Below are 25,182 nucleotides of genomic sequence, written 5' to 3' on the forward strand. Positions count from 1 at the left end.
TTAATGTTATTTCTTACAGATTCTAACAGTCAAACAGTTTATTAAATCCATGAGATGAAAAATTAACAAAACATAATAGTGTTTGTGCTACCTCTCCAGGAAGTTAACACTTTTCCAGAGGATGGTCTGATCTCTGAGAGAATTAAAAAATGCAGGGGAACAAATTATGCATGGAAAACACACAAAACAGTGTAATGGCAGGCTATTTTCTAAGCCTAATTAATGACTCATTGTAAGTTTTAAACATTTCGCTCCAGCAGATGGTTTGGCCCTGACCTTGATTACTTTTCTTACTGATGGTCCTTATTGCTCAGTATTTTAAGGACATTTACTACTGAGGCAAATATGATTTCAGATTTCAGTTGTTCCTGTGGTAACAGTGGAACTAGAACCAAACTGTTTACTTCCCAGTTGACCTCTTCAAGATGCTTGAGGGTATTTGATTATACCCGTATCCCTTCCTTTGTCTCTACATCCACCAGATGGAAAACAAGAGTGGTCATATGTGGAGATCAACAGTAGGCTGGCAAACAACAAAGTTCAAAATACTGTGAATTTGGAAGTCAATAATTTTGTATCCTGTCCAGCTGTCTTCCTGACCACTGGAAGTAAAAATGAAGGAAAACATCTGAAATCATTGGTATACATATTTGCCTTTCTATTTTTACTTCCACCATTACCAAGAACCAAAGAGAAAATCAAACCACTTCTGTGTAAAGGAGACTCAATCAAGACTTTATATACATCTTAAATACCTCAGGTGTGCAGTAAACTCTGTGTGTATATGTTTAAAATATTCAAAGAGGCATTTATAAAATTCAGCTTATGCCCTGGCTGGGTGGCTCAGTTGTTTGGAGCTTTGTCCCATACACCAAAAGGTTACAGGTTTAATTCCCTGTCAGGGCACATACCTAGGTTGTGGGTTTGATCCCGGGCTGGGGTGCGTACAGGAGGCAGCTGATTGATGTTTCTCTCTCTAAAATCAGTAACAACATATCCTCGGGTGAGGATTAAAAAAATTTCAGCGTCTACAATTTAGTCTCTGTAGCTGCCTAGTGAATGATAAGGCGCCACTTTAACTAAGAAATTAAAAAACAGCAGCTTTATTTATCACAGCCCTCAAATGCAAAAAAACAAAATATCCTTCAATAGGTACATGGTTAAACAATGTGGTACATCAAGACCATAGACTACAACTTAGCAATACAAAGGAATGAACTACTGATATATCTGATAACTTGGGAAGATCTCAAGGGCATTATGATGACCAGAGAAAGCTAATCTCAAAGGCGACATTGTATAATTCCATTTTTATAACACTCTTATGACAAAAATCATAGAGATGGAGAACAGATTAGTGGTTGCCAGGGATTGACCTGTGTGGGAACGGTGGGGTATGTGTGACTACAAAGAGGTAGTATGAAGGAGACCTTCACAATGATAGTTTGAGCTATGCACATACATTGTACCAATGTCAATACCCTGGTTGATATTGTACTATCGTAACATAAGATGAAAGTATTGGAGGAAACTAGGTTTAGGTTATAGGGGCCCTCTGTGTAATATTTCCGCAGCTTCCTATGAATCTACAATTATTTCAAAATAAAATGTTAAAAAACACACTTATATATACAAGGAAGTTCACAAGATAATGAAACACAGCCAATTTTATTCAAATTCTCCAAAACTTATACTCAATACGTTGTTTCTAAAATGCATATCACCCTTTATATAATGGTTTTATTACTTTATCTTTCCTTTATAGTTTTTTCCTTTTCTTTACAGTTCTTTAGTAGAAGCCAGAGTCTTGAGTTGCCCAGTTAGGAGCCTAAAATATACAAAAAGACAGGGTGAAAAAAAAAGTACTTTCTGAAAAAACTTTGAAAAAAGTGATACTAGAATTTCTTTTTAGCACTATTCCTGCCAAACCATCCTCTAAGACTTTAACAAACTCTGCAATTACTAAATGTCAGATGTTCCACTTAGAACAAAATAAACACACCAAAATACCATCTGATATTTTTGACGAATGATAAAGTATAGCAATGACAATTTCACCGTTATACCAAAAATCAATACAAACTGACACCAAATCATAAAAAAACCTGTTATACAAAGGTTGTTTTTCAGGCTCAGTTATTCTAGACTTGGCTGGAAAAGGCACTGACAGAAATTCCCTAACCCATCCTTCTCTTAAAACTGAAGGACTGTTCTAAGGACAGAAACCTGCTGCTAAACTTCAAATGAGGTCCTTGAATATTCCACAGCTGCTTCCTAAAAATGCCCCACCCTCCAGTCACACATGAATACAATGGCTAAAGAGTATTAACAGCGGTTTGGGATTCCAAAATACAAAGCTGTGCAAGCTCTTTTAATGTCTCATTCTTAGGATCTCTATCAAAAAGGGGGATATATATTTTTTGACATAGTTAAACAGATCTGATGGAAAAGAAACAGTTATAATACACTGGGAACACTTAATTTTTTTCAGTTTCCCTAACAAATGCATATAATACATCTAAGAAAAATAGCTTTCCATTTAGTAATCTCTTAAACGAAATGTTCATACCGCCAGCAAATAGAAATACAAAATCAGATACAACTCATACTATGTTCTGAAATTAAGTCCATGCAACAATTATATTATTGCTAAATCCCACAAAGAATAGAAAATATGTGGTTCTTACCTCTGACCTACTATTCTGATTAAGTTTCTTCTCAATATTCATGGCCAACATCTGGCTTCTAAATGAAAGGCTTTTCGTCTTTTCAATCACTTGCTGATAGGGTGAGACTGCATTGTTACCCATAACCACATGACCCTAAAATAAGACAGGAAAAGTGATCCTGTAGTGATCCCAGGTAAGTTACAAGCACTGCTGCATATATTTTTATGTATTGTAGAGAGATGATATTTACCCAGTAACAAAAAAATAGGAGGTTTCTATTGCCTTCAAAGAACTATTAAAACAAAATAAATTCTTAATAAAGTGTCCTAATAAATATTCAGGAAAAGTATAAAATAACCAGCAACTGAAATCTAGTTATGCAGCATAGTTAACATAATACTCACTAATTTAGAATCAATCTTGGCATCCAGTCTTGCATTTCTAATCAAATTTACAATCCACCTTTCAGCCTCTTCTGGAGTCATGTTCAGTTTATCTGCCAACATGCTAATGAAAAAAGTAAAAAAAACATTAACTAAGTCTAAAAGACTAGGGTTCCACCAACTCTAGGTTGATTTTTCTATCGGGTTTTCAAAATTTAGACAGTCTCCCTCCCATACTGTGCCTCCCCACCCCCCAATGTATCTTAACAGATAAGGATCTGGGTTCCAGCATGTCACATGCTTATTATATTACATCTTTAAATAATCTGGCTTTTCAAATTTTATTTGATAAGCACAGTATATTTCAAATACTACTGACTTTAGCACTAAGCTACGTGAACCTCTGGCCCGCTTTTTTTTAAATCCTCACCAGAGGATATGTAACAGTTTTTTGTTTGTTTGTTTTTTATTGATTTTAGAGAGAGAAGAAGGGGTGGGACAAAGAGAAACACTGATGTGAGAGAAGACACATCAGCTGGCTGCCTCCCGCATGCACCCCAACAGGGGATCAAATCTGCAACCTAAGTATGTGCCCTGACCAGGAATTGAACCCACAACCTTTTTTGGTGGAAGGGACGATGCTCCAACCAACTGAGCGACCCTACCAGGGCTCTGGCCTGCTTTTCACTGAAGAGTGTGGACAGAAATTTAGCATATCCAAAGTACTCCAGTCTTTTACAAGGGTAAGCTAAGACAACTAACTAAAGAATAAGTGTTAAGTGTAAACTGTGTTTTAACTGTAAGAGTAGAAGAAACTGGGAAATGATAAATGCTGTGTGACAACTTAAAATTTTCGATGAATTTCTCAACATCTCATTAGTCAAAAATAAGAGTACATATGTTTTATAGTTAACAAAGAAATACGAAATACAATAATGGCTTTTGAAACTATTTTCTCTGCATCTGGAAGCACACCTTTCTCTTTCTCGCTAATATTAGAAAGTATAATTATGAATATAAATTGCTATTTGGTAATAAGAACTTTAAAAAAATATTAAGATAAAATAACCAACGTAGGAATGACCTCATAACTTAAGGAAATGCAAGAGCAGTTGGCAAATATTTTGTGGAAAGCCTGAACTAACCCCCTATAGGGAAATTATATTAATGTATGCTCCAACATGTTTATCATACACATTCAAAATATTATTTCCATACTTTGTTTTTATCTACAATTGAAAACGGGTCCAAGAATTATTCTAGAACAGCTTTTAAATTTCAGACACACACCATATCCAATAAACTATTCAGCTATACTAAATTAAATCCCACCACAGCAATCTTTTTTGACATATGTTGCATATTTTATGGTAAACAGATTCGTAACTTATCCTACAAATCTATAGAGTTGTATATAAACTGATAAAAACATTCTTAATATGCATTTTAATAAAGATATGACTATAGCATGTGCCTACAGCCATTTAGTCAAGAAACTTATCAACAGAGAAATGTTCCAAATCATAAATCGAAAGAATTGCTTAATAAACAACCATGGGTTTTACAATACTATTCTATTTAGTATTTGAAATTTGTCCACTGGGGAAAAAAGGAGGCCAGAGACAAATCTGTCTCCTTCCCTGCAATAATAAAAAAAAAAAAGACCAAATATCAAATAATTTTAAATTAGAGGCAGAGATAGGCAAACATAAACTAGTGAATGGAGTAATCTGTCATAATTAGTATATAGTGGAAATAAGACTACTTTGGGACTTAAAGATAAGCCATTCAGAGTTATCGGGGTTTATGAAAACTTTATTTCAAATTACTTCTCTGATTTTGCAATATACAAATTATGTCCATGTCATCCTAATTACCCTGTATTTTTCTTCAAAACATCTATCCATAGTTCATAATTTTATCTTTATTTAATATCTGTTTCTTTCTCTGGATTTTAAGCTCTGAGGGTGTGCTCCTTACTATCTTATCTACTCAATGCCTGGCCGGAAGAGTTGTTCCTTCATATTTGTAATATTTTCTTCTTCTTTTTTTAAAAAAAATATATCTTTATTGATTTCAGCGAGAGGAAAGGAGAGGGAGAGAGAGAGATGAAACATCAATGAGAGAGTCATTGATTGGCTGCAGCCAGCCCGCAAGCCAGGCATGTGCCCTGACCGGGAATCGAACCCTGATCGCCTGGATCCTAGGTCGATGCTCAACTGCTGAGCCATGCCCGGCCGGGCTGTAATATTTTCTTCTTGAACAACTGAAGCTCTGATTCCAGAGATTCCGATTCAGAAGGTCTAAGTGAAGACAAAAAAAATCTATTCTTTTTAAGTTTAAGTTGTTGTTTAAGTTCTTCAGATGATTTTGAGGTAGAGCTAGGTTTAAAAACCTCTGGACTAAAGAAGTTAATTTTTTTTAAAAATGTACTGTTTAAAGGTAAACATTAGATCAATAGATCATTATCTTGGAGTTTGCCCTATTCATAAAAACCCAACTTAAATGCTTAACATTATTTTCAGTCATATTCTTAATCCATTAAAAACATGAAAAGACCTATCCCCAGGACTGAGTCCTACTGAATGAATGGCCCCTCACCTTTTCTTGACTCTTACAACCTGAGATCTCATTGTTGCTCTAAGAATATTTCCTTTTTCAGCTGAAGCTACACTTTCTGCTCTGCCTCTGCTTTCTTAATTTATTATATACTAAAGGTATTAAACTGATTTTTCACTCCATTACTCTAGAACAGTGACTTTCAACCTTTTTCATCTCATGGCACACATAAACTATTTACTAAAATTCTGTGGCACACCAAAAAAATGTATTTTGTGCCGATGTGCCGAACAAATAGGTATAATTTTGATCCATTCACATCAGACAGCTATTGCTGTGTTGGTTGTCATTTTTTAATTTGACAATCTAAGGAAAAAGAGGTCAGTGCCCCTGACTAAATAGTGAGGTATTGCAGGTTTTAAAAATTCTTGCAGCACACTGGTTGAAAACTGCTGCTCTAGCAGGTTGTAATTATGTGCCTAAAAAATTGCAACCTGATGCAGTGGTTCTCAATCCTGGATGTACCTTGGATCACCCATCCTTAAACTACAACATAGTAGCCCCATTACAGGTCACAGCACAGTATACTTAGGAAATCTGATCCAGAAAGTATGCGGTGGCTTCAGGGACTCTGTATTTGTAAAGTAAAACAAATAAAACTCTACAGACATTCTGAGACACACAGTTAAACGATGACTTAAGATTTCCATTTTTATTCTCTGGCTCAAGTGATACATTCATGACAAATTCATCTAAATCTGTTATTTCTAAAAATAGCAATTGTTCACAATGAAAAAATAAAGGTTTCATATTGAGGTAAAATACAATGAATGTCAGAGACCTATTAGCCCAGGGTCCTTCATCAAATAAGACTTAACTAGCTTAAAGCCTGAGTCTTAAGTTTCCAGCTACATCAAGAAGGAATTGTACTGAATCAGTGTTTTGTAGAACTCTGTTTCCTGAACTGTTTCCAGGGTTCCAAAGAGGTGTCTTAGCAGCCAGGAGAGAAGCTGAATAAAGGTATATGCTAACCATGGTGAAGGAGCTCTATCTGATCTGCTTACACATATACAATTAACTCATAAACAATAGGGGGGTTAGGGGCAACAACCCTCTGGACAAAAATCTGCATATAACTTTTGACTCCCCAGAAAACGAGCTGACCAAACCCTTATCAATAAGTTGATTAATACATGTTATATGTACTAAATACTGTATTCTCAAAATAAACTAGAGAAAATGTTAAAAAAAATGTAAAATACTTTTACATTACTGTATTTATTGAAAAAAAAATCTACATATAAGTGGACCAGTGCATTTCAAACCTGTGTTGTTCTAGGGTAACTGTACATAAATATATATATACTCATAGATATATAATATGGCATTTGAAAACAAGACCTACACACACACACACACACACACACACACACACACACACACAATTTAAAAATCATGGTTCTATAATTTGAAACCTGAGCCACATTTAAAGTGCTCAAAAGCCATATGTGGCCACTGGCTACCATACTGAGGAATGCAAAAATAAACCATTTCCATCACTATAGAGAAAGTTCTACTGAAAAATTCTATTGTCAATAATTCAATAATTGTGCGTTGTTGGATTAGAAGCTCCCTATGATTTCTTCCAGCTCTAAAATTATTCCCTAATATTTAAAGAAAATGCATTAACCTATCTATTCAAAATCATCTTAGTAAAACATTCCATAGGTAGACAGAAGTGTTTAAACAATCTAAGTAAAATAAAAATACTATCACTGGAAGAGAGAAAAGATTTTTGGACTTTAGAAAAGACAACATACTGAATGAGAGAAGGTATACGCCAATCATACATCCAATAAGGGGTTATTATCCAAAATATATAAGAAACTCACACAACAGCAAAAACAAACAAACAATTCAATAAAAAAAAGTAGGCAGAGGACCTGAATAGACACTTCTCCAAAGAAGACATACAGCTAGGCAACAGATATGAAAAGATGTTCAATACCACTAATCATGAGGGAAATAAAAATTAAAACCACAATCAGATATCACCTCACACCTGCCAGAATGGCTATCATTAATAAATCAACAAACAAATACTGGCAAGGATGTGAAGAAAAAGGACCCTTGTGCACAGTTGGTGAGAATGCAGACTGGTGTAGCCACTGTGGAGAACAGTACAGAGGTTCCTCAAAACATTAAAAATAGTACTACCATATGATCCAGCAATCTCAATTCTGTGCATTTATCTGAAGAAATCCAAAACACAAATTCAAAAAGATATATGCACCCTATGTCCAATGCAGCATTATTTATAATAGCCAAGATATGGAAGCAACCCAAGTGTCCATCAACAGATAAATGGATAGAGATGTGGTACGTATATGCAATGACATATTATTCAGTCATAAAAAAGAATAAAATCTTATCATTTGCAACAATATGAACGGACTACGGACCTAGAGGATTATTATGCTAAGTGAAATAATAGAAAGACAAATACCGTATGATTTCATTTATATGTGCAATCTAAAAAACAAAATAAATAAACAAAAAGTAACAAACTCAGATACAAAGAACAAACTGGTAGTCACTAGATGGGTGGGGGATTGGGAGGACCAGTGAAAAAGGTGACGAGATTAAGAAGTACAATTTGGGAGTTATAAAATAGTCACAGGAATGTAAAGTACAGCATAGAAAATACAGTCAATAATATTGTAATAACTACGTATGGTGTCATATAGGTACTAGATTTGTCGGAGTGATCACTTCGTAAGGCATACAAATGTCTAATCAGTATGTTGTACACTTGAAACTAATATAATATTGTATGCCAACTATAATTAAAAAACAAACAAAAAAAAAACACACTAAAAAACTGCCCTGGCCGGTGTTGCCCAGTGGTTAGAGCATCAGCCCGTGCACCGAAGGGTCTTGGGTTCGATTCGCAAGGGTGCAAGGTGGATTGCAGGTTTGATCCCCAGCCCTGGTTGGGGCATGTGCGGGAGGCAACCAATCAATGTTTCTCTTTCTCTCTCTCTCCCGTCCTTTCCCCTCCCTTCTACTTTATCTAAAAATCAATAGAAAAAATATCCTTGGGTGAGGATTAACAAAAATAAATTTAAAAATATACACACATATAAAAAAAACTATACTGACTTAAGTTTAAAAAATTCTTAGTTAATGATAATGTCACATACAAGTTTATAGAAGCAGTCCCACTATATTACCTTATTTAAGCTGCACATCTCTCTTAAGTAGATAAGACAAATACTTTATTTTGTCCTATCTACTTAAGATAAGGTAAGGGTGGTAAACTGAATCCTAAGAAGCAAAATAATGAACACAAGGTCCCAGAGTTAATAAAAAAAGCTAAAACTGGAACAAACTTTCTTACTCATGGTACCCTCAAAGCATAACAAAGCACTGGCATGGACAAACAAAATGAACTCATTAATACAAAGAAAATAAATTTATTCATTCAACAAATATTTATGAGCACCTATACTGTACAAAGTTAGTATACTGGGTGCTAAAGATATAAAAAGGAGGATCTGCTTTAAAAAAACAAAACCAAAAAACCCCAAGTGACCAAATTCTAATTAAATATGGGGAAATTTCAACAAGGGAAATAAAAATATTAGTATGCCTCTTTCACAAGCCCAATTATAAATCTTAAAAGAAAAAAGAAAAAAAGCAATGCTAGCATTCAAGTATTTTCCACCAGAGTCCCACACAGAGGTGACACCTATCTATTTCACAACCACAACATACTAGGAATTTGCATGTATTCTTTTTTTTTTTTTTTTTTTAAATATATCTTTATTGATTTCAGAGAGAGGAAGGAAGAGGGGGAGAGACAGAGAGAGAAACATCAATGATGAGAGAGTCATTGATTGGCTGCAGCCCACAACCCGGGCATGTGCCCTGACCGGCAATCGAACCCTGATCGCCTGGATCCTAGGTCGACGCTCAACCGCTGAGCCACACCCGGCCGGGCTGTATGTATTCTTTAAGAGAATCAGATTTTTAAAATTATAGGTCTGCTGCCTGGCCAGCATGGCTCAGCGGTTGAGCACTGACCTATGATCCAGGAGATCATGGTTCAATTCCCGGTCAGGGCACAAACCCAGGTTGTGGGCTCGATCCCCAGTAGGGGGCGTGCTGGACGCAGCTGATCAATGACTCTCTCTCATCATTGTTGTTTCTCTCTCTCTCTCTCTCCCTCTCCCTTCCACTCTCTGAAATCAATAAAAAACATATTTAAAAAAAAAATTATAGGTCTGCTAACTACAGTAAAGTACTAAAAAACTGAGGTCAAGGCTTTAATTTCCATAGGAAAAACCTCATGATCCCACTGTACTTCTAGCTCTGAATAACCACTTAGTGACAGCCCACTAAAATCAGGCAAGCAAATATGGATGCCTTAGCAAAAACAAATGTCACTAAAGAAAAACTTTGGTCTACACACAATTCCTAAGAGGCAAACATTAAAGTAGTAGGTTTTTAAATATTTATGGAGTATTTACTGTTTGACTTCATCTGTGGCCAAAGGGCATTGGTTATTTTTCAAATTCTAACATGTAAAATTAGTTTCTAATAGGTTATGTAAGTTTCACATTTTTCCCCAATACTTTTCTCACACAATAGAGAACATTTCAACTAAAATTCACCATAATTTTTCCATGTTTCAACATTTTAAGATGTCATTGGAGTTTGCTATATAAGAATTCAAATATATAATCAAATAAAACAAACTCAATTAACTGAAATGATTACCAAATGTGGTCTTTCAAGAATATTTCCGATTAAAGACTAAATCCTTATTTGAACTCCTGTTGAAACCATTCTAAAACTGTATACTTCTCTTTTCTTCCTACTAACACTACAATAGTGTTTTTTAAAAAGTAACTGACAATCATATTGCTTTGAAGTTATCATTTTCAAAGATCATGTTGTGCCACACACAGAAGCTACAGATATTTTTGAGTCTGTAGCAACCCAGAATTCAAACAAAAGTAAGAATTTTTAATAAATCTCTATCAGACTGTTTCCTTTTTCTTCTAAAGCAAAGGGAAATAAAATTCAATTAAGTAGAATCCTATTAAGTGTAACTTTACAATAAATGGAAATCTCTAGGAATTTAAAAGTATAAAATACAAATCAAATCAGGATGTTCTTACTTAATGCTGATACACTGGTGGATGCGACAAAAAGTCTCAAATATGAAGAGACGTGCATTTTCAATAAAATCCTCAAGACAAGCCACCAAGAAGAAGTCATTTACAAGCACCTATGTGTATAAAATACAAAAGAAAAAAAATTAATGGCACTGATAAGCAATTTTAACTTGACTCAAAACTTTCGGTGCCTTACTCACTATTCCATTCAAATTCTCTCATCTAGTATCACAAGTTCTACACCACAGCACTTTCTAGCACACTATATTGAAGCTTCTAATAACGTAAACAAGTAAACAAATGCTACAAGAAAAAGACCTAAGAACAGCAATGTTTCCTTGTTCCACTGATGATGTGAAGAATCTTGACAAAGTAACTTTGTCCTGTCTATTATCCTACATAACTGCACTGTAGATAGCGTATCTTTTACAGCTATTTTGAATAGCTATGAATGGAGTAAAGATATGCCTATTTCTTGATAGTAAGTAGACTGGGAAATCTTTTACAAAGAAAAAAAATTCAAGGGGTGGCTCCTATTCCACAGATGGTATCATAATTAAGAGAATATTTTAACTTCAAAAATAGCAACCAAGTGTTCCTCTGTCTTAGCAAGGCCTAGATACTTAGTATAACAGATATACACCAATATTTAATAATGCCATATGACATGTTAGTAATACCGATGACTACATGAACACATACTACACTGGACTATAAAATTTTGTCCAAAGTTCGAAAATCACTTCAGAAGGTATATCTACATGATAATTTTCTCTTTCTTAGAGAAATGAGATCTTAGTCCTTCAATATATTTGGTCCACTTTTGAGCTAATGTGTGGGCTCAAAACTAAAATTGATAAATAGTCATTTGTGGATTTGGTAAATGTATTTAACAGGTAAATTCTTAATTTGTTAAAACTTCAAAACTAACTTAATTTAAAAAGCCATAAATTTAACTTGTTCAGCTGCTCTTAAAGTACTTTAGTTTCCACTAACCAAGAGAAGACATGGTAGTTATGAAAATCACACTTTTGGTTTGACTGGTTTATAACAAATGTTAAATATAATGTGAAAAATTTCTAAAAATAGGCCCACTTATAAAACAAATTGAGAATTACAGTTGTGATATGCAATTCCAAACAATCTTGCCCATACATATTAAATATTGCACATATTTACCCAATGAGCATAAGACATGGAATTATGGGTGTATATGTGAATTTATAATACATTCAATGTTTAACAAACTGTCCTAACTAAAAGGGTACACAAATGGCAACAACATTAAAAACATCTTCATCCCAGCACATTTCTAAAATTAATATACACTTTAAGATTAATATACATTTCTGACATAATTACTTTAATAAAACACTACAAGGTTAGCTCTTACAATATGTAAAAATTTAAGAGTAAAAATTCATACTTACAGATTCACATTCCCTCAGCTTTTTCTGAGCCCCATCAAAGTCAAAGTTAACATATAAACATTCAACAAACTCTGTAATTGGGTCTTTGTATGTGTAAGACTCCTGTAAAATAAAGTCAAAGGTCAAACTGGATCTAATTCAACACTGTTTAGAAGATTGCCCCTAGAATATCCCAATCTTCCTATTTTCTCCTCCCTTACCATTAATTTCTAGCAAATTACCTAGCATTTATCTTCTCAAAGCAATTGCTCATATCCTGATTCCAGGCACACCTTAAGCTTTTAATGCCTTCCAGACCAAGTTCTCTAAATTCTCATCCTAGAACTATTCCACAAGCTTTCAAATTCCTCTACTGCCAAAAGTATCCCTTAATAAACAGTGATGAAGGTATTTATACCCTACTGAATGAAACTGTCTTTTTGAATTTAATTTATTCTTATAGCAAATAAATAAGTTCTTTTCTAACCCAGTTATTGCTGAGAAACTCACTCACTAAATGAGCCAGTAGAGCTGCAGCTTTTGTACAACTTGGAAACTACTACTATTATATTCTATGTAAAGGTCACTACTCTGGGATTATGCATATTGACCTCCCAACAAACAGTTCTAGGCTCCAGATCTCCTTCACTCTTTGCAATAAGAGCAACACTAATATACAATGTATATTAAATATCCACCTAGCAGAAAGCAGTACTCATTCATACCACATCTAACATAAGTATATCTTAAACTTAAAGATAATAAATGTCCATTTGGGGCTCTTGGGATTTTGTCTCTTCATATATACTTTCCTCCTATTTTTAAAACATCTTTACCTTAAGAAGTAAGAGTAGTAAAAGGTTAAACCTAAAGTTCAGGAATGTTTAAAAAAAAAGAAAAATCAATATAGACTTTAGGTTTTACCTGTTGAATAACTTTGACTAGATCTTTTAGCACCTGCCGGCGTTTTCGAACATCTTTGTTTGTTATAACTGCTGTAGTCAAATAGCGAAGAATATGTGGACACATCGTCTGAATTGCATTAAGATACCTAAGGTAAAAATATAAAGGCTATTTAATATTACTAACTTACCCACGTTTTCTAGACCTATAATCACATATTAAGTGTTTAAAGAAAACACTCAAACAGCCCCCAATTTTTATCCAATACGCACTATGACAAGTTTGGAAATATCTGTCAGTAAAGCCCATTTCTCTTAGCTGAATATTCAAGAACCAAAGTACACATCCAGCTCCAGCTCCCACCAAACCATCATTGACTGCTTCCTGCTTTCCTTCCTTACACCTCACTCCACATGAACTGGTCTCCCAAATGCAAACCTCTTAAATTCTAGCCATCCCTCAAGGTCAACCTCAGATACCTCATCTTCCAAATTGCCCTAGACTATAATATTAATAAATCTTTATATTTTATTATTGAAGATTCCCCATAAAACATTGTTTGAACTCTTTAAAAGGACCCTAGAACCTGACAATAACTCAACACAATATCTAGTCTTACCCCCCCCCCCCACCTTAAGTCCCCTCCAAACAAGACAGGGTATAAAAAGAATGAATGCTTACTTAAGAATAAAACAATTTCCACGAAAAGATAACTAAACAAATCAGCTAAAAGTTTTATTATCTGAAAAATTACACCTGAGATACAGGCAAAAAAATTTAAACTATACTATTGGTTCAAAACCATTGTTTGTCTCTATTCTCTTGCCAGAGATCTCATGTATAAGTTCAGGAAAGCATGATTGTTGTTTTTGGTATCAGTTTTAAAGTACATAATTTTAGTAGGCATTTATGGAATTCATTTATAAATTTATTCACATAGTATTAAAACACTTTAATTTCATTGTATATTACACTAACCACTTATTTTTACTTATTCTAATTTTACATCATTACACCACATTGATCTTCATTATTTTTTTGGAGGATGACTTCCTTGGGAAATAATCTCTCTCTTTCTTTGAGTATATACAGCGGAGGTTACCAAAATATATGTAAAGGGCCAGATAGATAATGAAGTCTTTAGGATTTGCAGGCAAAGAGCAAAACTGAGAACATTATGCAGGTACTTATATAAAAAGAAAATAAATTTCCAAAGTATTTTATTGATAAAAGTAAAAAATATAATAGCTTAGTAGAAAATTTAATACAGGTCTACTAATGAGAAGAATTAAATTTCTTTAATGGGATAACTTTATTTAGTTGGGTTCAAATGTTAGAGACTCCTATTATTAAAATCTATTGCAAATGTTTATCTGTTAATGTTGATCTGTAATGAGATTTTACATATTTAATCTTTAAAAATGTTTTTCAAGCACATCAGTACCAACAAATACTGCTATCAATTGACAGGTATGTGATTTTATTTTAGCATATTTGTCACTTGGCAAGAATTTATACAATTCTAAATTCTTTTTCTGATATTGCCCTTTAATATATCATTATACTGCAGATGAATCACTTCCAATTCAATTGCACAGCTAAATAAATTTTGAAATATAAAAATTTCCTCTGTAATTACAATGAGGTTTAAAACTTTTTGGAATTACATTTTGGGCTCGAAAAATTTATCTGCTGCAAATTTGTGTGGGAATGGTCTCATTTTCTTTTAACTTTTGAAAGAATGAAAAATGTATAAAGTGGTTAGACATTTGTGATTCACATGTTAGTCATGATCAAAATAACTACTACAGTATAAGTTTTGCATATAAGTACTATTTCACTTTGTAATTTTAGGTTGAATTTTAGTAAAGAAACATTAGTTAATAACAAAAGTTAATTTCCACAGCCATTCAGGATGTAATAGTGGTTGAGCACAATTTTTCTTGTTCAGAAAATTTCCAGTCTCACCTCAACCTCAAAAAAGTCACAATTAAACTTTATCATTGTGAAGCCATCTAACTGCTGTGTAGTAGGGGAAATCAAGATACTCTATTCCTATTTCTGACAAAAATTCATGGGCTGATACATATTAACTCCACTACAGCAAATAAGTTCACTGTGGATCCTAATGGTTCAATAATACACCACAGATGCAAGTATTTTCCACAAAGTGCATGGTGATGAATAATACAATCAATAATCATAAGCTCTGAACACCTCCCATTTCCAAAAGCTTTGTAAATTTGTCCAACTAAGCCTTTTTCTTCTCCATACGTATTTACCACCAAAAGTTTTAGCACAACTTAGCCAATTCCACTTCAGTCTGTACTAAATTAGTGTGTTCGTAACTCTGAAAATATTTTCACCTATAGTTTCACCTACAGTATGAATCACAAGTGCCCGCAGGTAAAAGAGTCCACACAGATTATATTCATAGAGGCATATTCTTCAGTCACTTCAAATCCATCAGATTCCTCAACTCAACAACTAAGCCATATTGGTAACATCTGTTGACTCATGAAGAGCCAAGGAAAACCACTAAAAATCATATCCATTGTTTTTAAATTGATTGTTGATGTTGCTGCCAATATCTTCAAACCCAAAACTGTTCTCACCGAAGGCTAATAGTTTTGAACAAGTTTATTTTTTCTAGACGTATTTCTTTGGCTGCTGCAACTGAACATGAACCAGAATCACCGTTGGTAAATGGCTTTCTTTACTTGGCCAACAAAAGAGCCACTCAGAAATTTACTCTAGTTGAAGCATTTTCATTAATTTTTGTGAGGAAATGCTGCTAAAATATTGTTTTAAATTTCCTAACTTTTCTGACAGTTGCTTTGCTGTCAGTGGGAATATTATGAGTGCTTACAGTCTGGGAATATGGATGTATACTGTATTCTTTTTGCATACCTACAGTGTAAATTCAATGTTTTGCTTTCTAATTTGATACAAAATAATTCCTACCCCACTGTGCCTTAAAAGCACATCTGAAGTCCACTTTTCTCCTCTTGTTCTGACCTGATGAGTATGCACTGGTTATTAAAAAAGCAAAACATTGTAGTACGGTAATAAACAGCACTTGAATCACGGTCTAGGTATGCCTGGGATTCACAGTGCACAAAGCAGCAACTTGAGGCCAGGAGAGTGCAACTATGTATGATCTCTGTCACAACTCAATTCTGCCATACAGTTCAAAAGCTGCCAAAGATAATACTGCAGTCCCCCCTTAACTGTGATTTTGGCTTGCACAGTTTCAGTGACCTGTGGTCAACCATAATGTGAAAATACTAAATGAAAAATTCCAGAAATAAACAATTCATAAGTTTTAAATTGCAAGCAGTTCTAAGTATTGTGATGAAATCTCACACTGTCATGCTCCATCCTGCCCAGAAAGTGAATCATCCCTTTGTCCAGCATATCCACACTGTATATATATGTATATACTACCTGCCTGTCCATTAGTCAATTAGTAGCCATCTCAGTTATCAGATCCAGTATTGCACTATTGCAGTACTTGAGTTCAAGTAACCCCTATTTTACTTAACAATGGTCCTAAAGCCACATAACTTTTATTACACATATTGTTATAAATGCTCTATTTTATTACTATTGTTATTAATCTCTTACTGTATCTAATTTATAAATTAAGCTTTATCATAGGTATGTATAGAAAAAACATAATGTATATAGGGTTCAAATATCTACGGTTTCAGGTATTCACTGGGGAGTCTTGGAACGTACCCTCCATAGATAAAGGGGGGACTACTGTACATAATATGAGTGTGGCTATGTTCCAATAAAAATTTATGGACACTAAAACTTTAACTTCATGTATTTTTCACGTCACAGAATATTCTTCTTTTCACTTTTTTCCAACCATTTAAAATGTAAAAGCCATTCTTGTATTACAACCCGTAAGAAAAAAGGCAATAGGCCAGATTTATTAGTCAATGGTCCATAGTTTGCAGACCCCTGGTATACTGCACTAACATGGCTCTTGACTTCCAAGATAGCAGGAACTCCCTACCTTCTATGCTAGAAGAGGTCCTTCCCATGTATGTATGTATGTATGTATGTATATATATATGTAGACTGGTACATACAAGAGGGGAGTGGGGATTAAGGGTGATTCTTGTAAAGTTATCTTAGTTCACATTCTGATAGTATCAGTAATTATATATTTAGTTGAAATACAAGCGAAACCACAGATGTGGTTAAGAGCCTACACATGATCATTGTGCTCTTTTGTTCTTTTTCTCTTTCTTGTGATCTTTCTTCCCTGTCACTTGAAATTTAAAGGCCAGATCAATTTTCATCTTCACTGGACTCTTCTAACTTCTCCAGGTCTCACTGATAGCTGTTAAACTGTGTTTAGCATGTACAATGCATCTGTACTTAGTTAAATATGTTCTTACACTACTTCTTGTGTTGTTTGAGTTATAAACCATGTAAGAAGAGAGGCTATACCATCCTTACACTTGAAATCTAATTTTATTTTTCTCTCTCTAGCAGAACCCTGCCCCAATTGTGCAATTTTATGGAATTTTTCTAATTGCAAGCCAGAACACTTAGTAATCAAAGGATAAAGACAAAATATGCCCCCAAATAAAAAATACTTACATATCTATTTTGTACAGGATGTTAAAAGAACATAAAAAATAAAAATTTTGCCCTTGAATGCATTTACAATATAACTGAGAAGATAAGGCAAGTGTAAGTTGTTTATTTTAAAGGCATTACATAATTAAATACCAAATATATGGTAGACACAATATACAGGACTTCATGAAGAAAGTAAACCTGAACTGGAGCTTAAAAAGCAGGCAGACTTCGGAGAGGTACAAAGAAGAAAAAGGCACTTCCAGAAAGACAAGCTAAAAGGACAAAGGGGGAGCACTTAGTAGGACTCTGGAGGATAAACTTTCAGCTGGGACCCTGGGGTCACGCTGAGCTAGAGCAGGTAAACACCTGCATCAAAAGTACTAGCAATTAGAACATGCAGGGGAAGGGCAGGAAGGCCAGTCCAGGATAAACTCTGGACACTATCTAATAAAACTGGAAACTTTATTTAGAAAACAAATTAAACACTCTTGTGCTAACTAAACTTTAAATCTTTTTTTAATTGGAGAGTTACGAGGGCATTATGTTACAAATGCACTTTTCCCTAGTAACATCTACATTTGGTGGCCAAACCTCATCTCTAATAGCCTACAAACACTGCTCTATCTTACACCTGATACCTTATCTTATATATTATGTTACATTTAAAAGTTCAACATTTTTCAAATGTGTAAATCATCTCCATTTTAGATTCAGAATAAATTATTGCAGAAATGGTAATATATATGATGTAAGAGACTTTAACCTGCAATTGCATCTAAACTTTCACTTCAAGGACAAAAGTATAATTTATCTCAAAAGTACTTTTATATTTTTAAAAAAGCTTGAAATCATAACCTATATAAATTATCAATTTAATATATACTCTAAGAACCACAGTAAATTGTACCAGTGGAAGAATATGATACTTTTTCCATTAATTTCTACTATCCATCAGAGACAATTGAAAAACACATACTGGTTGTAGACATACAAAGGCAAATTACAAGCTATGTAACTGTTCTACTTAAAGAATATGCAAGTCCAGGAAAATGGATGAAATAATGATCTGTCAAGCCAAGTGGGTATATTCTCATATGAAAAAAGTTAGAATGACACAAAACTGAAGTAAGTCATGAAAAGTCATTACTAATGAGGAAGAAAATATGATGGTAACCTGACCCTATGGCAAGTGAAAACAGTAAATACAGTATTTTGGTGGAAACTGAAAGCTGTACTACTACTGAATAGTTTTCCATACTTTTCTAACATGTTGTTTCTGTTATAAAAAATATAGTTCTATAGGCACGAGGTTTCTTTTTTGGGCGGATGAAAATACTCAACAAATGATTCACGGTTATTGCTGCACCACTTGGTAAAATAACTAAACATCAGTGAATTACAAACAAACAAATACACTCTTCTGGAAACCCTCGCACAACTACAGACAGTGCGTCCTGCTATAAGAACAGTCACTGTTACTTTTCCCCACTACACTTCTGCAGCTGGAAAAATGCATTTCAATTATGTCCTTGATTAGGCAGTAACAATTAATTTTTAAAATTCCAACCTTTGCATACTAATCTTTAATATCCTATATGACTAAATGGACATAAGATAAGGCCCAAGATTCTGCACGATACTTACGCTGTTGGCCCAGGGACCAAACTTACATAGCACTATAGAGGGCTTAGAGTTCACTTTTATCAAATAATTTCCTTAAGAATTACATATAAGCTTTTTCTTTATCACCATTTTTAAAATTTTTATTTTTTTCAGTTACAGTTGACATTCAGTATTGTTTTATATTAGTCTCAGGTATATAGCATAGTGGTTTACAAAGTGATCCTCCCCCATATAAGCTTTTTCAATTAACAAGCACATATACCACATACCACATGAAGGGGGGGGGTGAATGGCAACAAATTCAAATGTAGGAGAAAAATACATTTTTAAGTTTTAAAAAAAACTTATGTAATTTCATATAATTAAAACCAAAATTATATAGTGAAATTAACTTACTGTGGCTGGTAAAGGAAGAGATCAATAATATTATCTCGCCCTTTGGGGTGGTTGAAGAAAACAAACAGAGACCAGTGAATGAGCCATGTTCGCTGCTGAAGAGACTGGAGAGGAGAACTCACAGACTAAAGGGTTAAAAAAGTACACACAGGAAATATTAATATATGAGAAAGAGGCAAGGTAATAAGCATTGCTCATCTCAGAATTTTAGCTAAAAACGAGAACCTTCTAAGGCATGTGCTAGGGTCGTGATCAAAGTCCAATCTTCTGGACCTTTAATCTGCATGATCATTAACATTCAAAATTTCACCATTTTCAGAGACAGAGTCAATACTGTCCACTAAGACATTTTTACAGAGGCTGTAAATTATACTGACTTCAGAAAACATTTTAAATGAACTAAATACTCCAAAAGAAATAGTTTTATTAGACATTATAGATGAAAACTATCATCTTCTGCATAGGACTTTCAATAATAGATGGCACTAATACTATTGTGTCATTTTCACTGACACAGATAAAAAAGGCCAAGTAGTTGTAACAAAAAAGAAAACTGAGTTCTTTTCTCTAAGAGCCAAAAGAAGTGACAGCTTCCTTCAAGGAGATTCAATGAAACCAATCAACCCACTAACCCACTGTGATTTTTTATGTCAGGCCAACAAAAGCTAATCTAAACATTTTAATTTCATTTTTCTTCTATTTGTCTTTTTTTAATTTCATTTTAAGTACACAGTGTTTTCCTTATCAGAAAGTATGAAGAACATATAGAAATTCCAGAAAATGATCCTAAAGATGTTGAACTCACGTTATTATCTATGGTCTCTTTTAACCGTGTAAGGTCTTCCATGGCTGCATCCCAATTCTGCATCAAGATTTCAGAAGCCAGTTTTCCCCAGAGTGAACTCAAAGCATTTCTATCCGTTGCTGGAACCTGTTTGAGATATCATCATTAATTATATTCTATACCCTATATCCATCTAGTCTACTAAAAGACCAGTGGCTCTCTACCCAAAACTCCAGTCATCTAAATCATTATTGGATCACACTGATTCAAACCACTTTCATTTAACTTAATTATACTTAAAAAAACACAAAACCTCAGGTCTTTAGTACTCAGCCTAGATCAGCAAATAAAGAGTAACTTAAAACTAGGACACACCACCAGTGTTTTTGTGTAACCCATTTCAGATAACTTATACACAACTAATCAGATTTTAGGCACCTAAAACTTTGGAAACGATTAGATTCAGAGGCAATCTTCAGGGGTGAAGATGTGGGAAATCAAGACTTTTGGGTCTCATTTATAATTTAGAGAAATTATTTCCAGAACAAAAAAAGTTTTCCAAATTATGACACAAATGGAAGGGGTTATGAAGAGAGGAAAAAAAGGTCTACTGCTTAGTAACAATTATTATCAAAGGAATATGCACTGAGCAATAAAAGTTTGCTTTCTCATATAATCCTAACAAAAACCCTACAAGGTAAAGAATAATTCTTTTATCCACATTTTGCAGAGGGGAAACTGATGTAAGGACAGTATAATTTGCCCAAAGTTATACTTTGAATCATGAAAGCTCTAAATTTTATACTGTAGTCTAAACCTGAAGGAGCAGACTAAGGGACACCTTACCTCTTCTTGCCACTATTAAAAGAGTGTCTCAAACTCAAAACATAGACCTATAAAGACTGTGCTAAATAACAAAAACAAGAAGCACACTCAAAACAGGACAAGATAATTGGGCAGAAAGACTCTGAAATGATCAGATGGACTAAAGCAGCAGAAGCAAGTGAGGGTATTGGACAAAGAATACATTTCTATACCCCAAGTTAAAATTTTGAATTTAATTTTTCATTGAAGCATTTACATGGTAGTGCAACTATAAAGTACTATTAGTATATAGTACAATTACATGTTAAATAAAATTGCATGGGCAAGACTAGAAATCCAACCACCAATAATTCTGGCTCTACAACTTAGTATAAAGAGCCAAACTGTCTGAACTTTAGCTTCCTCATCTATAAAACGGGCATAGTAATAGAACCCACCTCAGCTGCTGTACAATCTAAATGACATAATACATGTGAAGAGATTATACCATAATTTGACAGATATAAAAATTCAGGAAATGGTATCAAGTGGCAATGACACTAGAAATGATTACCAAGTACTACAGGTTGTCTAAATTACGAGAATCACAGTAATATCTAATTCAGACTCGGCCTATAATGAGAGTCTGCCTTTGATGGCAGTAATTAACCCAAACTGTAGCCAATAACATTTAGCAAATTCTAAGAATATGCAAATAACAAACTAAATCTGTAAATTAAATTTCGACACATATCCATGAAACCACTGGTTCTAATTATATGAATATCCATGACAACTTTATTTGTAATAGACAAAAACAAAGTAAACCAAATGTACATCAATAGCTGAATATATGAGCAAATTGTATCATATTCATAGATCTGATATATACAATAACAGCAGTGAATCTCAAAAATCTGCTAGTCAAAACAAGCCAGGCACAAACTTACATATATCCTCCCACTTATATGAAATTCTAAAACAGGCAAAACTAATTTAAGGATAAAAAGCAGATCAATGGATAAACCAGGATAAGGTATAACTACAAAGGGGAATAAGGGTCTTTCTGGAGGAAGAGAGAGATCCGTTATCTTGATTTAGTGGTCGTTGCATAGGTATATGCATTTGTCAATACTCACTGGAATTTAAAAACTGATTTATAAAAAACCATGAAATCACTGTTCAAGTTATAAAGGATAAAATGTTTGATCCTAACAAAGAAGTCTGAGTATTAAAATATTACATCAAATCTAAGATGCCATCAATTTTAAGGATACGCTATTATTTTATGTTTGTTAAATCCAAACCACAATCAATTTAAGACACATTCCAATTTCAGAAAATGTATCAGACTGTGTATCTGAAAATCAATATGAAATAGATGTCTTTTATACTGACATTATCAAACTGGGTAAATTAGATCCAAAATTTCTGTCAATATCCTAAAGCTTCCAAAAGTCATAATTTCTCAAGCTTTCTAAGTCAAGGAAAAGTAACTTTAAATCAAATGCCATGTACTTAACAGTAAAAAAATGTTTAATTCTGAGTGGAAAAAACAAAGAAACAAACAAGCCTACAAAAAGATGATAAATAAGAGTTGTTATACCTTAAAATCATTTTTATTTCAAATAGCTGCTGGATGAGGGGAGGGGTTGTATTTTGGAACCAGACCAAGGGCCACAGTGAGGGCAGATTTTAACAAAATAATTAAAATACAATGTTAATAACTTTTAAAACAAAAATGTTAGAACATTTCTACCAAATCTGCTTCACTGTGTCATTTCAAATCAATGCATTTCTTGGAGCACAAATCAAAGAAGTTTCACCTCCAAATAGGGCATATCTAAACATTCCTTGATGTCTTCTAAAAGCCACCAAGTCTTTTTAAAATAAAGGTAGATTCTAGGGTCACACAGCTTTAATTTATACAACACTGACCTACAATAGGTCATTTGGAGAGTCAAATTCTAATCTCAGATCATAGTTACAATGGTTCTTTCATAGCTTATGTTTCCCTAACCATAGATTTAGAAGAATTACCAATCACCAGAAAAGAATTTAGAAATGAAAAAAAGGCTATTGCAAAAACACACACAAAAAAACCCACATAAGTAAAACATTGACAGTATTCATCCCAAATCCAAAACACGATTTTTATCCTTGCTAGTAACAAAATTTCAAACAAATACATTCATTTTATAGTACTGCCTATCTCAATAAAAAGAAAAAGAGAAGTAAAATAATTTTTATTTCATTAAAACTGAGCTTTGTTAGCCTCTATCAATATGCCAACAGAAGATGACCAACTCCCATCTACCTCAAATGTTTTGTGGCACAAGCTGGGAAAAATTTAAACATTAATTGCACATAATTTCTAAGCACTATTCAATGACTATATGTTGACTGCTCTTAATGTAAAATATTAATTTTGTGTTCAGATAATGGTATTCAATTACTTAACCTCATGTCATTTGAGTTCCAGCGTAACATTTTTTTCGTCAATGTGAAAGCTAAAACTAACCCAGAATTTTTTAAGGTTGGGAAGTAACTTGGATCTTCATATTTAAAAAAAGTAAACAAAAACTCCCCAAACCTGTAAGTATATATCTATCACTTGTAGAAATTTTCAGACTTAATTATAAAACCATACTACATAAATATAATAATACTATTAAAACTAGAATACATGATATGTGTTTGGATAAAAGCTTTTTGTAGCAGCACAGCACGTTTTTTAATCCCCAAAAGGTTCATGCATACTACTTTGGCTCAAGTCCATGTCATTACAGTTGGCTCTTCATACTAACCTGCTTTCAAGGGTGGATATGCTAGAAGAGTTTCAATATCTGGATTTCCAGCAGTTACCTTAAGTTTCCATGTCTTAGCAAAATGGCACATTCACTCACTAACCAGCAACAATAAATTTACTGTGCTAGAACTCTAACATGACACTAAATCTTCATTCTCAAAATTCACTCCCAGCATTAACAAATGATATGAATAACCAGCTCTTTTCATGTTCCTGTAATCATATCAGCCTTCTGATTTTACAATCCTGGTTTAAGCTGTTTACATTTCCAAAGTAATCAACTTTTGCTCTCCTAAATCCTTCATAATATTCAAAGTAAAACTGATGGAATTTTCTGATAATTCACTACAAGTTTAGCATCACCGATTACCTTCAATGCACTTGCAAGCTAACCACAGCTAACCTGTAAATTAAGATTTGCTTACAAATGGGAGCAAGAGAAAAATATTCTTATTACAAATCAATCTTGGAAATAAACTGAAAACCTGGATTTCTTTAGAGAAAGGCACTTTTAAAAAATGAAGTTGTCTAAGTAGTTTTTTAGGTGTAGAAATTATCTGAATTAACACCAATCCCAACCCCCACAAAATAGAAAATTTAATTTCCGAGAAAACAACCAAAATAGCAGCCACAAGTCTTTTCTTTGAGACATGTTGGGCTAAAAGAAAAAGGCACCAGAAAATAGAGAAAAGAAACAAATTCTTCCAAAGTTAAAAGACATAAAGTTTTCCTAAAAGAAGTCATTTCCCAACTACTAGCATTAACTATAGAAATCAGAGACATAGGTACTTGCTTACTAACCAAAGTGAGTAACAAATTATAATTTCTCAAATGAGAGGTTAATTAAATCCAGGGCATTCTGACAACTCTAGAAGGCATGTATTAATACAAGTATCTAAAGAAAAGGCAGAGTGAGAAAAAATATCTGTGAATTTAAAGGTGTGAGCTTCACAGAATTCTCCTTCCTTAAGAAAAGCACTGAATCTAGGAACTTGTGAAACAGACAAATCAAGATACCAGGGAAGGTATTTGCTCTAAACAGTACCAAATAAGCTCAT

At 33.7% G+C, this 25,182-nt stretch overlaps 1 protein-coding gene across 1 annotated transcript in view; it reads right to left on the reverse strand.

The window, feature by feature from the left end:
* Window positions 1–1,087: 1,087 nt before the first annotated feature.
* The window catches only part of EIF3E (eukaryotic translation initiation factor 3 subunit E), a 35,061-nt gene continuing 10,966 nt past the window's right edge, over window positions 1,088–25,182 (reverse strand). Inside the window, exons 6-13 of the mRNA XM_016224277.2 lie at window positions 20,533–20,658; window positions 19,728–19,852; window positions 13,128–13,254; window positions 12,225–12,326; window positions 10,798–10,907; window positions 3,074–3,176; window positions 2,688–2,822; window positions 1,088–1,828 (exon numbers count right to left, since the gene is read on the reverse strand). Coding sequence (XP_016079763.1) covers window positions 1,790–1,828; window positions 2,688–2,822; window positions 3,074–3,176; window positions 10,798–10,907; window positions 12,225–12,326; window positions 13,128–13,254; window positions 19,728–19,852; window positions 20,533–20,658 — 867 coding nt within the window. The 3' untranslated portion in view covers window positions 1,088–1,789. The remainder of the gene's footprint in view (window positions 1,829–2,687; window positions 2,823–3,073; window positions 3,177–10,797; window positions 10,908–12,224; window positions 12,327–13,127; window positions 13,255–19,727; window positions 19,853–20,532; window positions 20,659–25,182) is intronic.

The sequence above is a fragment of the Miniopterus natalensis genome, chromosome 16 (genome assembly GCF_054644295.1).
Source record: "Miniopterus natalensis isolate mMinNat1 chromosome 16, mMinNat1.hap1, whole genome shotgun sequence".
Classification (NCBI taxonomy): domain Eukaryota; kingdom Metazoa; phylum Chordata; class Mammalia; order Chiroptera; family Miniopteridae; genus Miniopterus; species Miniopterus natalensis.